Here is a 19,622-nt window from a genome sequence, read left to right on the forward strand (position 1 = left end):
AATATCTCAGCTTGCCAAGTCCAGTATGTGAAAAAGAACTGCAATTAGGGACAGAAACACACTGGAAACCCCATTATCTTGAAATGTACTTAACTTCAAAAAACAAGTTTTCTCACTTGACTTCCCTGGCTTGCAGTATGCTTTCTGTTTTTTAAACATTCTTTTCTCTTGCCTGTTGCTAAGTGAAAGTCTTACATAAACAAAGGAAATCAACTGTGCTAAAAGGATAGAAATGACTGTATGCAAAAAGCTGTCAAATCTACAGAGTAAGCAAACTGGAAGAAAACATTTCTTAACTTAATCCTTTCAGTTACAGCAATGATGTGTAGTACTCACGCTGTTCAGAGAAAGTTACAGCGGTTAGGATTAATTCTCTCATTTTAAGGAAAAGAGTTTCCATGGCCTCAGTGATATGCTTGGGGCTTTTGGGGGTCTTTTTTTTGGTTTTGCTTTTCTTTTCCAGCAGGAGCAATTTTGATGATAAATATCAGCATGAAATGTCTAGCACACTGTGAGGACCTGCAGGGTCATGTTCTAGTTACTTTAAGAGACTAAGGTGTTGTTCAGCTTCCCACGACATGGTCACAGGAGAGGGATGGAAAACTGAGAGCACACACGTCATAAGTGGGCATAAAATCATCCTTCGGATGCTTTTTTCTCTCCGTTGCAGCTACGGCAGGCTATACTTCAAAACAAGGAGCTTCAGCTGAACACCTAGGCTGACAAATCAAGACTCTAGCACTGGAAGAGCTAATCGTAAAGACAACCCTTATGACCAGAAGCTCACACAGTGCTTTACCTCTCCCTGTGGTCTCTGGTCATGTACCAAGATCTACTTCAATTACAGAAATTCTGTCTACCTATTCATATTAAGTGGATATAGCTGTTGGTTTAAATAAATGTCAGTAGACACAGAAAAAAAAATCTCAAGTTTTGTGTCACAATTCTCAAACTATGATCCACAAGCAGTTAACAAGTTAGAGATGCTAGCTGTTCTGGTTTCCAGCTACAAGCAGCTTAAGTAGATTAAATATTAGCTCAGACTCTACTCGTAGTAATACAAGGGACAGTAAGCACTCAGGAGTATAGGTGTTCTGCATACTCATTGAATAGGAAAGGCCCAAGAGACACTCTTATTAAGATACTCTTTTTTCAAAAATTTTGAGGATTCCTACAGTAACAGCAAAATGTACTCCAATAAGAGGGAGTAAGTACAGAATGCTACAGCATTTAGTACCAATAAATATGCTTCCTTTGAAATGGTGAATTAGACATGCAGCAGGATCTGGTCACACTTCAAAGAATAGTATGTAGAGCTGAAGATCCATCTGTTTTCTCTTCCTATCACCACTGAGGCTGCTGTATGTTAAGCAGTCTTTTGAGTACTTCAAAGCATGTTTGAAGTCTTTGCTATGCCTATCCCATGCACACAAAAAAAAGCAAAAGTGCCTTAACAATATGAGTAGCTGGTGGTTTTGTTCATTTTAGTTGTAAGTGAAAACAATTTGTTCTTGCTATATATAATTTCTGGACCTTTTTTTTTAGCTATGATAGCGAGGGCCGTCTAACAAATGTTACATTCCCAACTGGAGTCGTCACTAACCTTCATGGGGAAATGGAAAGGGCCATTACAGTGGACATTGAGTCATCCAGCAGAGAGGAAGATGTCAGCATCACTTCCAACTTATCATCAATCGATTCTTTCTATACCATGGTTCAAGGTACTGTAAACAAGATTTCTCAGCAGATACTGGCCTGAAAATTGTTTTCTTGTAGTACAAGCAGCTCCAAATAGAAGTGAAACTTTAGGGGCATAGTGTCTGGAGGAAGGGGGGATACATACACAGTTTTACACCTATACAGAAACAACTGTTCAGGAAAAGCAGTAGTATTGCAACAAAAATAGCATTAAGTAAGTTTTCTAACCAAATTGGTTTTGCAAGCAGCTATGAGAAGTAGAATACTTACTTTATATTAAAAAGGAATCTTGGAAAGAAGAGATGGATTGAAAGGGAAATAGGTACAGAAATAGTATGAAGTGATATTTTAGCTTAAAAACAACATGTAATATCCCAGCAACCCCATACTTGCAAAAGTGAATAGTCATAGTATGCTTAGGATTATGCCAAAAATGCCTAATGAAACAGCAGAGAATGTGTTTTGTGCCAGTCCAAAGAATATACTATGAGGATGAGACTTCCTTAAGTCTTTAAGAAACTTTGATGATAGGTCCTAAAGGCATTTTTGCTCCTCTGGGATACATGTATTCTTAACAATCTCACCCTGGCTCTTCATTACCATTGGGTCAGTTATGTGAAGTCAAGATGCACATATTGCATAAAGTGTCCAGTACAAAGGCAGAGTCTTAACCCATGTAGGTAACCTGTAATTATCTTTTTGGCCTTTTCAGATCAGTTAAGAAATAGCTACCAGATTGGTTATGATGGCTCCCTGAGAATCCTGTACGCCAGCGGCCTGGACTCACACTACCAGACAGAGCCACATGTCTTGGCTGGCACTGCCAACCCAACCATGGCAAAGAGAAACATGACCCTGCCAGGGGACAACGGGCAGAACCTGGTGGAGTGGCGATTCCGGAAAGAGCAAGCCCAAGGAAAAGTCAATGTCTTTGGCCGAAAGCTTAGGGTAAGCACACAAGCATGAGTGGTATCTACTGCATTCTCATTAAGGAATGAGGAAATGTAAATACATTCCTGTAGGTATTGCCATCCAGCAACCACAGAATATTCACTGTAGACAAGCTGACCATAGGTCTGGAAGTACTTGTTTCTATTACTTCATTTATTGGCGATTTTATTTATTAATTGCTCTTTTCTGTGTGTTGTGTTTAACCCCCGGCAGCAGCCAAGCCCCACACAGCTGCTCACTCAGTCCCCCACCAGCAGGACTGGGGACAACTGGAACCATAAAATCCAGAAAACTCACCGGTTGAGATAAAGACAGTTTAATAGGAAAAGCAAAAGCCACACACACAAAGTGAAACAGGGAATGAATTCCCTGCTTCCCATGGGCAGGCAGGTGTTCAGCCATCCCCTGGAGAGCAGGGTCCCTTCACACCTAACAGTGACTTGGGAGGACAAAGCCATCACTCCAAACATCCCTCCCTTTACATACTGAGCATGATGTCACATGGTCTGGAACATCCCTTTGCTCAGCTGGGGTCACCTGTCCTGGCTGTGTCTGCTCCCAGTCTCCCATACACCCCCAGTCTGCTCTCCAGTGTGGCAGTACCAAAAGCAGAAAAGGCCTTGGCTCTGTGGAAGCCCTGCCCAGAAATAATGAAAACATTTCTAGGTTATCAACCCTGTGTTCAGCACAAATCCAAAATATAGCCCTGTACTAGCCTCTGTGAAGAAATACCCCAGCTAAAATCAGCACTTTGTGGAATTTAAACTGTTGGGTTTAGCTTGGAATGGCTAAAAATAATAATTTTCTGCTTTCCTTCACTGTTTTTCTTTCTGGTACTGAATTCATGTAACTGATTCGGAATCCTGTTTTAAATTATTCTACCATAAGTTAGCACGATCCCTGGTTTTTATTTCTTTTCTTTTTATTTTAAATTAAAATTGTAGTAAGACTTATGGTAGAAAGGTTTTAACTGTGTGTGCATGAGGATGGCATATTCCTCTAACATGTGTCTTTACCATTTTGTTGGCATTCCCTCTTCCTGTATAGTGAGTGAAATACAAGTAGGAAGCAAACTATGATTTATGACAGCCATTTGGTAAAGACAACAGATTAAGCATTTAAAGTTGTGTTGCCAGGAGACCATTTCAAGATCAAAGGTTTGACTTACTATTAGAAATGAACTCAGTTCTTTAAAATAAGACCTAGGCAGTGTATCAAATGAAAGTAAGTAATTTCAGACCACTTGACTTCTCGCCATTTAAAGTCTTAAAATATTTTGTATCTTCCATCGGGACAAGAAAGGAGGGGATGTTGTTATGCAGGTTATATTCCTCTCTACTACTTCCTCTGTAAGAGGAATGTATTTTTTTCCAAGAAGGAAGAACAATTATGCACAGCAGCAGATGCTTAAGAACAATATATTAGTAACTACCTCTGGCAGCTATCTTACATTGATAAGGAAGAGGAAAAGGAAGCCATAATTCTAAAGCTCATCCTTGTGGCTCTGGTTCATAGGCATGTCATTTTATACCACAGTGATATAATACACATGCCAAGTCATTTGTGAAAGAAGCCCAAGAGAGGTTTGGCAGTGAAACAAATCACCACAAGTACAGTTCTCAGAAGTGACACTGTTTTGGCATTCAAGTGCAGAAGTAGTAACAGTTAAAAACAGAAGGTAAATTTGTCATGGGCAACTTCAACTTAGAAGAATTAACACCCAAAAAACCAAACAAAAACAAAATAAAACCAAACCGAAAAAAAAAAACCACAGAAAAAAGGGAAATATTTAACACAATAGGAGGGAAAATGAAAGATTACAGATTAGGATAAAAAAATACTCATTAAATTGTACATAGAAACGGGAGAAGTAGGGCATGTGGAGAATGAGCTAATGAGAGACAAATGCCTCAAAAAAAAAAAAAAAAGGAAAGAAACTTGTCAGCAATGAAAATAATAAAAAATATGAATATTTTATGAAATTGATTTACATGGAAAGATATTACTGAAATGTCAGTCAGGGGTGGATGGGGGGATGTAGGAAAGCAGAAAAAGAAAACAAGAGAAAGAAGAACAGGAATAATTTATGGAGCTCATCATTTCTATGTACAGACAGATACGTCATCAACATTTTTCTGCAAAGACAAATGTAGACAAGAAACAGTGACAAAATGTATTGCCAGTAAAGGTACTCATCTCTGTGACACTCACTGTGTTATTTTTGTGCAGTATCTAATGTTAAAAAGTACGCTGTCAGGTACTCTCTTGCTTTTCTATCTTGTATTAGTTCTACCCAGTACTAGTAATCTTTCTAAAGAAATTAATTAGGAATTATATTGCCCTCCCTCAACAGTCTTCAGTCAATCTTGCTTTTGTTCTGACTTGGTCTGTAATTGTTCAATAATCCAGTTCTTCTCTGGAGCTGTATGTTTGGTCTATGAGGTGGTCATAGGCAAAGGTCCTGCCAGTCCTCTGCATGAAACAGCCTTTTTAGGGCCTTTGTACTGAGGGTCTCAGGGGTCTCAGATAAAGGAGCTACTACTCCTACTCCTATATTCCTACCTCTAACAGAGGAATCACAGACAGATTTCGTACTTTTCACTGGAAAGAAAAACAGGAATTAAAGTAGAGGAGGATAGATGGAGACATAAATTACTGAAACGTATCAGGACAGTAGGTAAGGACTGTCAAAAGACTCAGTTTTGTGTCATTAAGTGTTCCTTCACTGGAAATTTCCTCAAGGACAGTTTTTATCATAATGAAATCCATAGGTTTCAAATGTATTTGGAGTGTGGTTATCTTGGACACAATAAAACATTCAACTTTTCCCCTAAAAGTATTTTTGTAGCAGAAATGTTATTATGTAGCACTTTAGAGGACGGCACTGCTTGAGCTGTGTTATTCCAGCCCTACACTGCCCAATGAAACAAGCTATATCACCAAAACTCATTGTTACTCTAATTGCCATCTCTGTTGTGAGATTAGGCTAGCACAGCCAAAATTTCACCAAGGGCTCACATGCCTGAGTGCAAGAGCTCTGTCAGCAGTCTGAAAGCATGAAACTGGCTGGAACAAGAGTATTTCCTTTCCTTCCCCTCATATCCTGCCCTTACACAGACCAGACAGATGGGAAGTGAAAAGGCAAGGAATGTTATCATCCCAGTTACCAGCTAGGGCAGTGAGACAGTGGATTAAGTACTTTGTTGCAATTTATACAGGAAGGATGTGCTTAGCCAAGAAATCAACCACAATTGCTTGGACATCTGCCTTAACCATAAAACCATCCTTCTTTCTTTGCCAGTTCAGAAGTCAGAAGTGTCCATTTTAACTTCAGTGTCTAATCCCAAGAGGTGGACAAGAAAATTGATAAAAACCATAATTAAATGTAAAATAAGGAAGGGGAGGTAGAGAGAAAGGGAAGGAAAAAATCAGAGAAGCAAAACAGGCAGGGACATGCAGAGATGAGTGCAGGCAGACACTGGGGAAAAAGAAAAAGGACAAAGAAAACTTAAAAATTAATATAGGTTAAATGAGCTAATATTAGATGTTGGAAAATTTAAAGAAAAACTCCCTGAAAACAAGTAAAATATATTTACAGAAATGGAGTTGAATGGAAGTACTTCACACCTAAGTTTAACTTACTTCTAGTAGGTTAAACTTGTAGCATTAATTTTTCAGATTATATTTAAATAACTTTTGATGGTTCATTAAATAGGTAAAACAGCTATTCTGCATCTGCTAGACTTAGTGTTCTTTAATTAGGAGATTTACATGAAAGTATGATTTTTTTTCCTAAATTGATAGTGCAGATACTTCTCATGCCAGTGAATTCATATCAACAAAGAGAAAGGTATTGTACATAAATAGACAGACTGAGCAAAAGAGAGCATTTGGAGGAACTTTTTTCCTATTTGCCTATGACCTATCACCAGCACTTTAGTATTTTTATACCAATAATAAAGGATCTGATTTATATTGATCTTTCAGAAGCTGATAAACCTCAGGGTTTAAGTACCAACATCCATGGCATGCGGAGTTTTGAAATTTCAGCCTGAAAAATCCAAAAATCTTCCAGTCATTTCTCTGGAGTACCCCTATCTATTCTCTTATTCTTTCTGAATATTATTTAGCCATGTTTGTTTACACTTTGTAATGCATGTATGAGGTACTTGAAACAGATTTTTTAAAAAGTTTTTAATACACATAGCTCTCTGTTCATTTCTACCCTACTTCCCACATGTTCATAAAATACAGTGTTGAAAAAAATCTCAGTTATCAGTATTTCACCCCACCTGGAACAACTTTAAAAAGACACAGCAGATACAAAAATGGTTTACAGATGAACAAAGAAACCCTTGAGGCGTGTTGAAGAACACTAAAGCACAATTCAGTGCTGAGAGGAATGGAGAAGTGCAAAGATACTGATATAGGAAAAGAAAACCAGACATTTTCCTTTTAGAAATTCAAAAATGAGAGCAAATTCAATGAAATTGAAAGTTGACATATATTGAACACTAAAGAGAGGTGGGGGTGGATTTCAGTGTAAAAGTATTACATAGAAATCACTATCCATCACTATAGTTTACACATATTAATAACAAGCTTTTCAACATAAATGTATCTATGGCTTTATTTAATAAAGCCTTAGTAACGCTAAGGCTTTATTTTCAAATCAAAATACTTATAAACTTCAAAGCATTTTTCACTGTTTTTCAATGGTTCAGTAGTCTTCCAGTCAATTATGGCTTTAAGTGGTCAGTTAACTAGGAGAAAGATATAATCCTCTACTAAAGATTTCAGCCTTATAAGTACATTGCAGCAGCGGATAGTATACTGAGTTAAATTTCCACTTGATCCTGAAGGGGAATGCCTACGTTCTAAAAACTGTTTTAACCTTAATTTGAAGATCTAACATGCTGTTGAAGATCTTAATCTTGTATTTGCTATTTTGAAAAGTACTTGCTGTGAAGGACTGGGATTCAGTTCTTTCTTAGCATGATTGTTATGAATTGGAAAAGTGGTTGCTGGGAATGTATTTTGACAATAATTTCCTAGATATACTTCAGAATGCCTGTAAAAGAAGTAGTTTGTATTGAAATGACCTCATTTATTACAAAAGTTTTCAGTACACATCTTTCAGTATTTCCTTAACAGTTGACTAAGCATCAAGAAAGAAAGCATTGCAACAAATTCTGAGCCCTCTCTTCATATAACCAGACCTTCTAAGGTAGATACTATTATAGTGCCTTACAGTTATATCAAGAAGTTGCTAAAATACTTTACACATACAGCAAATCAATCACTGTAAACGGTATTTAAAGAATAGCTGGCTTTGTGGAAATAACAGGTGGCTGGGGTTTGAACAGCATGATTTATTGTGTCATTTTGTTTGCTTTAAAAAGGTTAATGGCAGAAACCTCCTTTCAGTTGACTTTGATCGAACCACAAAGACAGAAAAGATCTACGATGACCACCGTAAATTCCTGCTGAGGATTGCCTACGACACGTCAGGGCACCCCACCCTGTGGCTCCCGAGCAGCAAGCTGATGGCTGTCAATGTTACCTATTCATCCACAGGTCAAATAGGCAGCATACAGAGAGGCACGACTAGTGAGAAAATAGAGTATGATGGACAGGGAAGGATAGTGTCTAGAGTGTTTGCTGATGGGAAAACCTGGAGTTACACATACTTGGAAAAGGTAAAGAACACTCAGGTTTTTAAAAATGCTTGGAATGTGCTGAAATCCTGCAGCACCTCACTCACTGCTGCATACAAAGCAAAAATAGGTAGTAGAAGCACATTGCAATTATTCTAAGTATCAACATGTGATTCCAAGGGGAATGTTTCATTCCACAGATATGTAGTCATGCTGTAGGTAATTGCTAGGAATTGATGTGTTTTTAAATTAGTTAGGCCGCTGACTAACAAGAAGCATCTGCATTTACCTTTTATCTTAACACTTAAAATAAGATACAGGGACTATCTGCAATTCAATTCAACTGCAAATAATTTGTTGGCAAATGCTCCGTTGTTGTGGGCTTTTTTCACTACCAAGAAAAGCTCTTTTTTCTAAATAGTTACAGCTGTCAGTTTGTACTTGCTATATGGTGTAGTGTCAAAATAAGGGATAGGCAAAAGATTAGAAATCAATACATATATAACAATTGCTGAATGATAGCTCTCCTTCTAGAAATATGTGTGAAAATCACCCTTGTGAAATATGCAGAAAGAGAATCCATTTCTCTTAGGGGTTTAAATATATTTCTGTTGAGGATGTTCCTCAGCAAATACTGTTTACTAGTTACCGCAGACATAATTTAATCAAGACCGATGATACATAATAGCCACACATTAGGAAAATGTCAGAATAATTCAAGTAGCTCCTTTCAGTATGAATAATCAAACTGTTGTTTTGCCTATGTCTCAAAAGCTTGCAGAACAAGAACAGAGATCTTCAGAGTATTCAGAGATCTCAGGCTAGTCAAATTCTTCAAAATCATCTCTAATTGTAAGAGAGAAATTGTATCTCCCATATGTTGTTCTCCTCGTGAGTTAATGGCTCTAAGACAGTTTTACTTCTTCCCATATTAAACATGACTTATCTGAATCCATTGACAATCTGCTGTTTAGCTGTGAATGCTTGATAAAAGAGTGATACAGTCATAACAAGTAGCAAATTATGAATGTGGAACTACTAATTACAGAACCCCTTACAATTAAGCATACAAGTAAATTAGGCAGGGAGATGTTAACAACATGTAAGGTCAATGATAACTCAATTAAAGAGGAGATAATTTTCTCAAGTGGGAACGTCACGTTTTTGTGAAGAAATAGTATCAGTATATGGTAGAGGGGAGATACTGCACCATTTGTCACATGATAAAAATCTGTTCTTAATTTTCAGTCAATGGTTCTTCTGCTCCATAGCCAACGGCAGTATATCTTCGAGTATGATTTGTTGGATCGGCTTTCTGCTGTCACCATGCCCAGTGTTGCTCGTCATACCATGCAGACTATCCGCTCCATCGGCTATTACCGGAATATATACAACCCCCCGGAAAGCAATGCTTCTGTTATAATGGACTACAACGAGGAAGGGCAGCTCCTGCAAACTGCTTTCCTGGGGACAAGCCGGAGAGTATTATTCAAGTACAGACGGCAGACCAAGCTCTCGGAAATTTTATATGATAGTACAAGAGTTAGTTTTACTTATGATGAGACAGCAGGAGTCCTGAAAACAGTAAACCTCCAAAGCGATGGTTTTATCTGCACCATTAGATACAGACAAATTGGCCCGTTGATTGACAGACAGATTTTCCGCTTTAGTGAAGACGGAATGGTAAATGCCCGATTTGACTACAGCTATGACAATAGCTTCAGAGTGACTAGCATGCAAGGTGTCATCAATGAAACCCCATTGCCTATTGATCTCTACCAGTTTGACGATATCTCTGGCAAAGTTGAACAGTTTGGAAAATTTGGAGTTATATATTATGATATTAACCAGATCATTTCAACAGCTGTAATGACGTACACAAAACACTTCGATGCACACGGGCGCATCAAGGAAATTCAGTATGAAATATTTCGGTCATTAATGTATTGGATTACAATTCAGTATGATAACATGGGACGAGTGACAAAAAGAGAAATTAAGATTGGGCCATTTGCCAACACCACAAAATACGCTTATGAATATGATGTAGATGGTCAGCTCCAGACAGTTTATCTGAATGAAAAAATAATGTGGCGATACAACTATGACCTGAATGGCAACCTGCACTTGCTCAACCCCAGCAGCAGCGCCCGTTTGACACCACTTCGGTACGACCTGCGAGACAGAATAACTCGACTGGGAGATGTACAGTACAGGTTGGATGAAGATGGATTTCTGCGTCAGAGGGGTACCGAAATCTTTGAATACAGTTCAAAGGGCCTTCTCACTCGAGTTTATAGCAAAGGCAGCGGGTGGACAGTGATTTACCGTTATGATGGACTTGGACGACGAGTTTCCAGTAAAACTAGCCTTGGGCAGCATCTCCAGTTCTTTTACGCAGACCTTACCTACCCAACCAGGATAACTCATGTATATAACCACTCAAGTTCTGAAATCACATCTCTATACTACGATCTGCAAGGACATCTTTTTGCCATGGAAATTAGCAGCGGAGATGAGTTTTACATTGCATCAGACAATACAGGGACGCCACTGGCTGTTTTCAGTAGCAATGGTCTCATGCTTAAACAAATCCAATACACTGCCTACGGAGAGATCTATTTTGACTCTAACCTTGACTTCCAGCTGGTAATTGGATTCCACGGAGGCTTATATGACCCACTGACCAAACTAGTCCACTTTGGAGAAAGAGATTATGACATACTGGCAGGCCGGTGGACAACACCTGATATTGAAATCTGGAAGAGAATTGGGAAGGATCCAGCTCCTTTTAATTTGTACATGTTTAGAAATAACAACCCAGCCAGTAAAATACACGATGTGAAGGATTATATTACAGGTAAGAGAAGGCTACTTGATTGCAGCTTGGGGATGCTGAATCTACAGGCGTCCCATTTAGAGGGAGTGAGACTGTAGGCAAGAAGAGTCCTCTTGTGATCAGTTTAACACACCAGCATCACAGAAAATATTCACTGGAAGCTGCTTGATATTTTCCAGTGTAGACTTTTGCAAGACTGTTAATGTAAATTGCTCAATATGCTCCAGGGCTAGCACAAAGTAATGCATATACAGCCAGGTGCATGGAAGGAGGAGTAGGATAGTATAGAAAAATGATTGACCTTTTCTTTTGGCAAAAAAAGGTGCTAACGTGCTTACTTTCGTATCTCAATTCTTAGAGAACCTGTATGCTTTTTGTTGTTCTAGAGTTAGTGATGTGTAGTGTTTTCCGTTATTCTACATACCAAAAATCTGACTAATGACACCAGAATTTTTGGAAAAATGTATGGCTCCGATACATTTGATTTTTTGTATTTGAATTACATGGAAATAATCCAAAATACACAGACATTGCCAGTCTACAGGAAGGGCTCAGCCCCACTTACTTAGGAGCTGTGAGACTACCGCTTAGAAGAGCATCCTGGGAACCAAGTGGGTTTGCATTCATTTAACAAACAGCAGCTATTAAGTGGGTTGCTAGCAGGCTGCCTGGGAGTAAGAATAAAAACAGACCTCTGAATCTGTCCTCTTTTAGCAGCATGTGCTGTAGGGCATGCAGTTGGAATCACATTCTTTGTGCTATTGAAAATCATGCACTTAGTTCAGAAATTGCCCTCAAAATACAGTTTTGGTTCTTTTCTTAACGTCTCCGATGTCTAAAATGCACAGGCAGACACTGCTTATATAAGGTTATCATTACAATTGGTAATTTGGTGTCTGGCAGTTTTAGATGCAGCACCTCATGAGGCATAGCATTTATTTGAAAATATTGGAAATTGTTTTAAGATAAATATTTTTTATTCTTTTAATTTTTGGAAAAATCTACTTCCTTATTCCACATATTGTGAGCTTTCTTAAATAAAAATTATTAGGCTTGGTAAGGAGCACTCTGCAAACCTCTAAGCTTAGTTTTTGTGGAAGATAGCATGAAAAAACAGAAACAAGGCAGAGCACTCTTTCTTGCCAAACAATTCTTAACTGATTGTTGGCACTCCTAATTTATTTTTAAAAGAACATATAATGTATCATAAATAATGTGATCTAATGATAATTTGGTATCCTGTCTGCTTACTGATGCATTTCATTAGCTTTTCATTTAATCAATCCCACATCATCTTGAAGAGGAGCAGATTTCTCTTGAATCAACAAAAAATACCTGCCAAATCATTCAAAAGGTAATTGGCTATATAGGTGCTATTTCAGGAGTAGTTTGAAGTCATTACACACACCAAAAGGAAAGGATATGCTCTGCAGTACTTTTTTTTTTTGGCTTTGTTTAAAAGTATTGATGATGAAGGTATGACATAAAGCACGTTTAGCCTGACCATGAAATTCCAGTTAGTTTAGGCTGTGTGACAAGGAAATATCCCCTTAACTCTGCTGCCATAATTGTTCTGGAAGTCACGAGGCCATCAGAACCTGATTGCTGAACTCTGCAATACCTTTCAACTGAGCCTAGTGCAACTCATATATAGAATAGACATTTTCTTTTAAGTTTAGAACTGTAAGTTTCCTGTATAGGTTTGCTGTTTCCATACAAAAAGAAATCAACTATACCAAAAGATATTATATGTAAAAATAGTGTGGTTACAAAATACAGAACAATTCTAATATTTTTCTCTTTTTTTTCTTATAATTATTCCCTTTCAGATGTTAACAGCTGGCTGGTGACATTTGGCTTCCATCTGCACAATGCCATCCCTGGCTTCCCTGTTCCGAAATTTGATTTAACAGAACCTTCTTACGAACTTGTGAAGAGCCAGCAGTGGGAAGACATACCAGTAAGAAACAAAACTAAACATACAAATTGAACAAGACAGAATGTTTCCTTTTATTCAGATCATATAAGGCATGGATAATTCTGACAGCCAGGGTTTTTGGCTAAGTTCAATCCAAACTTAGTACCTTTATCTAGTTTCAAAAGAATTTAAGAAATTACTGGTGGAGGGATTATTACAGATTTGCTAAGTTGAGAACTTTTTTATATAAGCTTTTGTTTGCTTTTAATAATTATAAAAATTTTAAAATACAATAATCAGTGAAAAGTTTAAGATGCCTAAAGATGTCTAATTTTCATAACAGAAACTACAAAGATTATATTTGTACTACCATTCTGCTCGAAGACAGTAATTGAACACTGTAGTAAAAAAGAGATGGTGAAATGAACAAGAAGAGGTGATATAACATACCCATACCAGGCACCACTATAATTTTGCTTCTTTTTAATATTAACCATGCGTTATGGACACCATATGTAAAGATAAAATACTGAACCTGAAATTGCCTGAGGTAATTCCTACCATATCACATAAAACTCAGGTGCTTATTAAGTTCTTTGAAAGCAAAAAAAATGAACTTTCATCCTGAAAACCTGATGTGATTTTAAATAATGAAATAAATGCATGTGGAAGTAAAATCTGAGTCTGCCATTTAAGAAAATTGTATTTACAGATTAGGCTTACACAAAGAACAAATACCTGTGCCCTCAAAAATCCTATAGTTCTTATAGTTTTTGCTTTAGAAGGAAGCATTAAGAGACACTAAAATGGGTGATCCCATTCTAAGCAAAGATCTCTTTTTACAAGAATCGTAACAGAGAATGTTACAAAAATTAAAGATGATACAAACTTTAAAAATCCTGCCACCTAATGTAGTCATTAGAATGGTGGCCCAGCAGAAGGGAATGGAAGCTAACTTTGCATTCAAGAAGTTAGTTCATTAGTTAGTTTGTTTGTTTGTTGTAAACAGCAAGGAATTGAGTAATAGGGAGAGACTTTAGAGCCCAGCATGAGACTGGTGTCTCCCATGAGCAACAAAAGCAGTGAAGGAGGAGCATGGCAAGCATTCCAGTTGTATTGGGAGATAAGAGACCTGACATCAGGCATGGCTGTGAAGAATGATCAGAGGTTGTTTAGATCTCAAAGTTAGGTCTCAAAGGCTAAAGAATGAAATCATTCTCTAACACCAGCAAAGTCATACCAGGAATAGAGCCAGACTGGTCAAAGAGATGAGGGCAGACAGCTAGTTGTCAAAAATCTTAGGGAGAGAGCTCAATAACATGAGGAATTGCCAGGAGCACGTGACATGACAGAGTGAGAAGGGTGTGACAGGAAAACAAAGATTCAGAATTCTCATGTAGGAAGAAGCTGCAACTCTGATATTCACTGGTGAACAAGCAAACGCAGGAGGCAGAAGCAAACATACAAACCACTTGGTATTTTGAAACATTCTGGAGTGAGTGAGCTTTACTGAGCTCTGAGGATGTTAAAAAAAAACAAACTTTGTCATTATGAAGTTGCTATAGCATCTTGCTGTTCTTGCTGATGATTACTGTCTACAATATATTTTGTGCTAAATAGCTTTCATGTAGGATTTACAACAGCTGAAATCCATACTCATTAGTAAATGCAGACTAAAATCTGCCACATTCAAGAAGAATGGAGAGTCCAGGTTAATTCATAATTCCCTCAGGAGTTATCCCCTCCAGAAAGCTACCCTTGTGGCAAAAACAGAGAAGCCTTTGCAAACTTTTTGCCAAGCTTTGATCAGCAGCAAGGCTGAATTAAGGTTGTATGAATCTTAATGATTCCAGTTGGTCTCCCATCCAGAAATTTAGGAAAACAAAGCAGGCTTTTGACTCATTTGTCAGCAGTGAATCAAATGGTTTAAGCAGTATTTTACTAAAAGGAGAAGGGGTCAATTGGAAGATAAACTGGATCATCATCAAAAACCAAGTACTCATTTTCAAAAGTGCAGCCAAAGCTATTTAAATCTTTGTTTCCTTCTGAGGCAACTGCCAGGGCAGCTGTCTGCTTCCTCCCTCTATCAGCACAGCTCATTCACAGCTTGTTGCTGTTAAGGCCCAGGGTTAGACCGATAAGAGTGTCTGTTCTGCACAGTTGTGAGATCTCATCCCAGCCACAGCTGACCCTGTAATTTGAGCTGTCCTGCTATCTAGGTGCACTAGCTAACCATTCCTGCTAGCTACTCCTGCTCTTTCAGCTGTCCAGGCTAACCACTGCAGTTACGCTGACAGGTCCCATCCTCTCTTTACCAAGAGTGCATCTGGCATAGTGGGCTACAGACAGCTCTTCCATGACATTCTGCCATCCTAGCTTTTCCATTAGACTGGCATATTGGTTCTTTTCATACATTGCCCCTTGTCTTTGCTAGCTATGAACAAAACACTGCTGTATTCAGGGGTGCACCCATCTAAAGCTCTTGGGGAGAAGCTCTTCTAGGCAGGAAGCTGATACTTGAAGTGAAATGGAAGGTCATGCAGCCCAACTGGCCACAGTCTTTTCACATATCCCCTTTTACCAGTTTCTGCAAGCACTTGCAAGAAAGGGTATGAGTCCCCAGTATTCCATCTCACTGGTCCATACCATTAGCTTCCCTCTCTTTTACTGTAAAGACTGTCATTACAGTTTGATTTCCCTCATTTCTTTAGCAGCTTGAGGGATTATGAGAGCCTCCCTGCAGTTTGGTCTCAGGCTGCGGCTACTTGAGAGATTCTTATCTCCTGACTCAGCATAAAGAGAGGTTTGTCCCAGTTCTAAAGCACAGCTTCATAACCTGACAGCATCTCCTCAGTTTGACTGGACTCATGGTAGACAGGAATCATAATTGAACAAGCTCAGAGGAAGAGATGCCACCATAGTAAGATGACACTGTAGTAAGACAGGTCTTACCTGTATTAACATGACATGGCCCTGGCAATGTGCACTGGCGGCCTAGAAGGTCAGTCCTGTCCTGGGCTGCATCAAAATCAGCACGGCCAGCAGGACAAGGGAGAGGATTTTGCCCTTGTGCTCTGCTTTTGTGAGACCTCAGCTGAAACACAGCATCCAGCCCTGGGGCCCCCAGCACAGGAAGGACATAAACCAGTTCAAGAAAGTCCAGAGGAGGGCCCTCCCGTTGATCAGAGGGATGGAGTACCTCTCCTATAAGGAAAGGAATTGAGATTGTTCAAGCCTGGAAAAGAGAAGGCTTTCAGGTAACTTCATTGCGGCCTTCCAGTACCTGAGGGAACTTCCAGGAAAGATGGGGTAAGACTGTTCACAAGAGCGGGTGGTGACAGGACTAGGGAAAACAGGTTCAAATTAAAAAGAGAATAGGTTTAGGTTACATATTGGGACACGATTCTTTACTGTTAGAGTGGTGAGGCCCTGAAACAAGCTGCCCAGGGAAGTTGTGGATGCCCTGTCACTGAAGGTCTTTAAGGCCAGGTTGGATGGGGCTTTGAGCAACCTAGTCTAGTTGAAGGTGTCCCACAGCAGGGGTTGGAACTAGATGATTTTCAAGGTCTCCTTCCAACCTAAACCATTCTGTGGTTCTTGTGGTTATGTATTGGCATCGCAAGTCTGTCCTGTGCGGCCCAGTAAGTAGCCTCTGAAGTTAAAGACAATTTTTGTGCAGGTTCTCAGGGAGACAAAGAGTAAAAGCAGTGAACATTAACAAAACAGTCTTGTAACTCAGCAGAACAAGCAGTATGCAGATCTAATTAACTCCTTGGCACTGTCAGTTGTGGCATATCCTGTTGTTGTCCATGGGCAGCACACCAAGAAATCCTGGCTGTTTGGCATTTAGGGGGCTACAGATGGCTGGTAAAACTTCTGTCTGTTCTTGTTTACAGCCAATTTCTGGAGTGCAACAACAAGTGGCGAGACAAGCAAAGGCTTTCCTTTCCCTTGGAAAGATGGCAGAAGTGCAGGTCAGCAGACGGAAATCCAGCGGAGAAAAGTCGTGGCTGTGGTTTGCCACGGTGAAGTCTCTGATTGGCAAAGGGGTGATGCTCGCTGTCAATCAAGGCAAAGTGCAAACAAACGTGCTCAACATTGCTAATGAGGACTGCATAAAAGTGGCAGCTGTTTTGAACAACGCTTACTACCTAGAAAACTTGCATTTCACTGTGGAGGGAAAGGACACGCACTATTTTATCAAGACCACCTCCCCTGAGAGTGACCTTGGGACACTGAGGCTGACAAGTGGGCGTAAGGCCCTGGAGAACGGCATCAATGTCACTGTTTCCCAGTCCACCACTGTGGTGAACGGCAGGACTCGTAGGTTTGCTGATGTTGAAATGCAATACGGTGCTCTAGCGCTTCACATCCGCTATGGCATGACACTTGATGAGGAAAAGGCACGGATACTGGAGCAAGCCAGGCAAAGAGCTCTTTCCAGTGCCTGGGCCAGAGAACAACAGAGAGTAAGAGATGGAGAGGAAGGCGCCAGGTTGTGGACAGAAGGAGAAAAGAGGCAGTTGCTAAGTGCTGGAAAGGTACAAGGATACGATGGGTACTATGTACTCTCTGTGGAGCAATATCCAGAATTAGCAGACAGCGCTAACAATATACAGTTCCTCAGACAAAGTGAGATAGGAAAGAGGTAACACACTGGCTTAGCTCAGGCTGCCAAAGAGACTGCGTACCAGTGTCTTCTAAAAAGGAGACTAAACTGTTTTGCTGCATTACTACTTGAGCCTAAGCTTACATCTTTGCTCAGATTTTTTCTGTAGCACAATCCAGACTCTGTAACAAAAAGAGCGCCTTCCAGAAGAATGATACTGCTAATGACAAAACTTTTTTTTTCTCAATGACCTTAAAGGTGATCTGCTTTAAAGAATATGTTTACATATGCATATCGCTGCACTCAAGTTGGACTGAAAAGTATTAAAAAAAAAAAGAAGAAAAAAAGAAAATAAAAAGGCCTACAGATTTTGCAACAGGCTGTTTCTTTGAGGCACTGTATTTAATTAAGATACAGACCCATACAGTGTTTCCAAATAGTACTGAATTGTTGACCTTTGCTTACGAGAAGTAGTCTCTCTCTTTCTCTCTCTCTTTTTCTCTCTCTTTCTCACTGCATAGGATGTGGTATATATCTGTTAATTTTAAAACATGGGGCAAAAATTACTGTTTATAGACAACCCAACTGCATTAAACTGTGCTGCTTTCTAAAAGGACATTGGCACAAGTGACTTATGCTACCATGAGAATTTAATAATGGATTTTACAATGCTAACATGGTTTGCCTTGGGGGGAAAATGGCAAGTAGAATCCTTGTTGCATATAAGCAAAGGAAACCCTGATTTTTTTGTAAATTATGTGAGACAAGTTGTTTATGGATTTTTATATGAATTACAATTTACTGTACATCAAATATTAGTCTCAGAGGAGTTAATTTATGTAAAGTGTTTAAAAAAGTTTATACTTAAAAATAAAATGATAAAAACATGTGCTGTGTGTGATTTTTTTTAAAGAAAAAGGAATTGCACCTTTTATGTTATAGCTGTACAGTATAAAGGATTATATTGTAGAGATATAACAGTGATAACTAATGTCCAAAAGTGTTAATATTTTTGTATTAGGTTTAAAGCTGTGCATCTATCACTCTGCTGATAGGATGGGACACTCCACAAAGGGGCTGGCTGAATCAGACCACAGCTCCCTCCCTTCCCTCTCCTGTCACCCAGGCCAGTGCCACTTCATCAGTCATTGTTAGAAGGCACAGTAACCAAATAAGTCTCATTTAGTATGATGGAAGACTTTAATAGGTTGGGGTTTCCTTGTCTTTTTCCAGCCCTAATGTAATAAATGGACATTTATTCATACCAGGTGGGGTTTCTGTTGGTTTTTTAGAAGCTTTGTTTCACAATGGAGGAATAGTGTCTCAGGTGCTTGGCAAATTTTACGTAGAAGAAGAAGAAATGATGTAGTTTCATCCAGTTATGTCAACTTTGTCTTCTGTATAATACAGCTCTTTTAGGTGTTAATAACTCCAGATAGAAGAAGCGTACCTCTGACCTGATGCTACAGAATTGCTCTTTAGGCAGGCAGGCTGTTCAGTAGGTTCATCTCCTGGCCTTCAGCTGGCAGATCAAATCTCATTACTGTGAACACAACCTGGAGATGGAGAGGAAGGTCCAGTTCTAGTGCCTAGTCTGCATCTCCACACCACTGCATAGATTTGGCATGCTCTGTTCCAAGGCCCAGTATATTTGCTGCAGGAAGAACTCAAGTGTGCAGCTGGTTCCTTATAGGAAGCCTGTGGTGGCATCTATGGCATCTGTTCTACATCTTGGCTGAAACCATTCTTAGAACTTTAGTCTCATGAGCACTAAATTCAGCCACAAAAATAAATATTTTTAAGATGAGACAAAATTGGGGGTTTTGATGTTCATTGAAATATACACAGTATTTCTATCCATGTATTATAATGACAGAACATAGTAAGTGAACGTGTCTTAACTATGAATGGTTCAAGTGGATGTAATAAAAATAGTTTTCTAACTGCTTT

General features: G+C 39.0%; 1 protein-coding gene across 1 annotated transcript in view; it reads left to right on the forward strand.

Moving 5' to 3' along the window:
* TENM3 (teneurin transmembrane protein 3) overlaps positions 1 to 18,559 on the forward strand; it is a 235,797-nt gene extending 217,238 nt beyond the window's left edge. Inside the window, exons 24-29 of the mRNA XM_041395708.1 lie at positions 1,546 to 1,721; positions 2,411 to 2,646; positions 8,052 to 8,348; positions 9,555 to 11,166; positions 12,975 to 13,105; positions 16,960 to 18,559. Of these exons, the coding sequence (XP_041251642.1) occupies positions 1,546 to 1,721; positions 2,411 to 2,646; positions 8,052 to 8,348; positions 9,555 to 11,166; positions 12,975 to 13,105; positions 16,960 to 17,715 (3,208 nt within the window). The 3' untranslated portion in view covers positions 17,716 to 18,559. The remainder of the gene's footprint in view (positions 1 to 1,545; positions 1,722 to 2,410; positions 2,647 to 8,051; positions 8,349 to 9,554; positions 11,167 to 12,974; positions 13,106 to 16,959) is intronic.
* The last annotated feature ends 1,063 nt before the right edge of the window (positions 18,560 to 19,622 follow it).

Source organism: Onychostruthus taczanowskii, unplaced genomic scaffold, assembly GCF_017590055.1.
Source record: "Onychostruthus taczanowskii isolate IOZ18803 unplaced genomic scaffold, ASM1759005v1 scaffold12, whole genome shotgun sequence".
Classification (NCBI taxonomy): Eukaryota; Metazoa; Chordata; class Aves; order Passeriformes; family Passeridae; genus Onychostruthus; species Onychostruthus taczanowskii.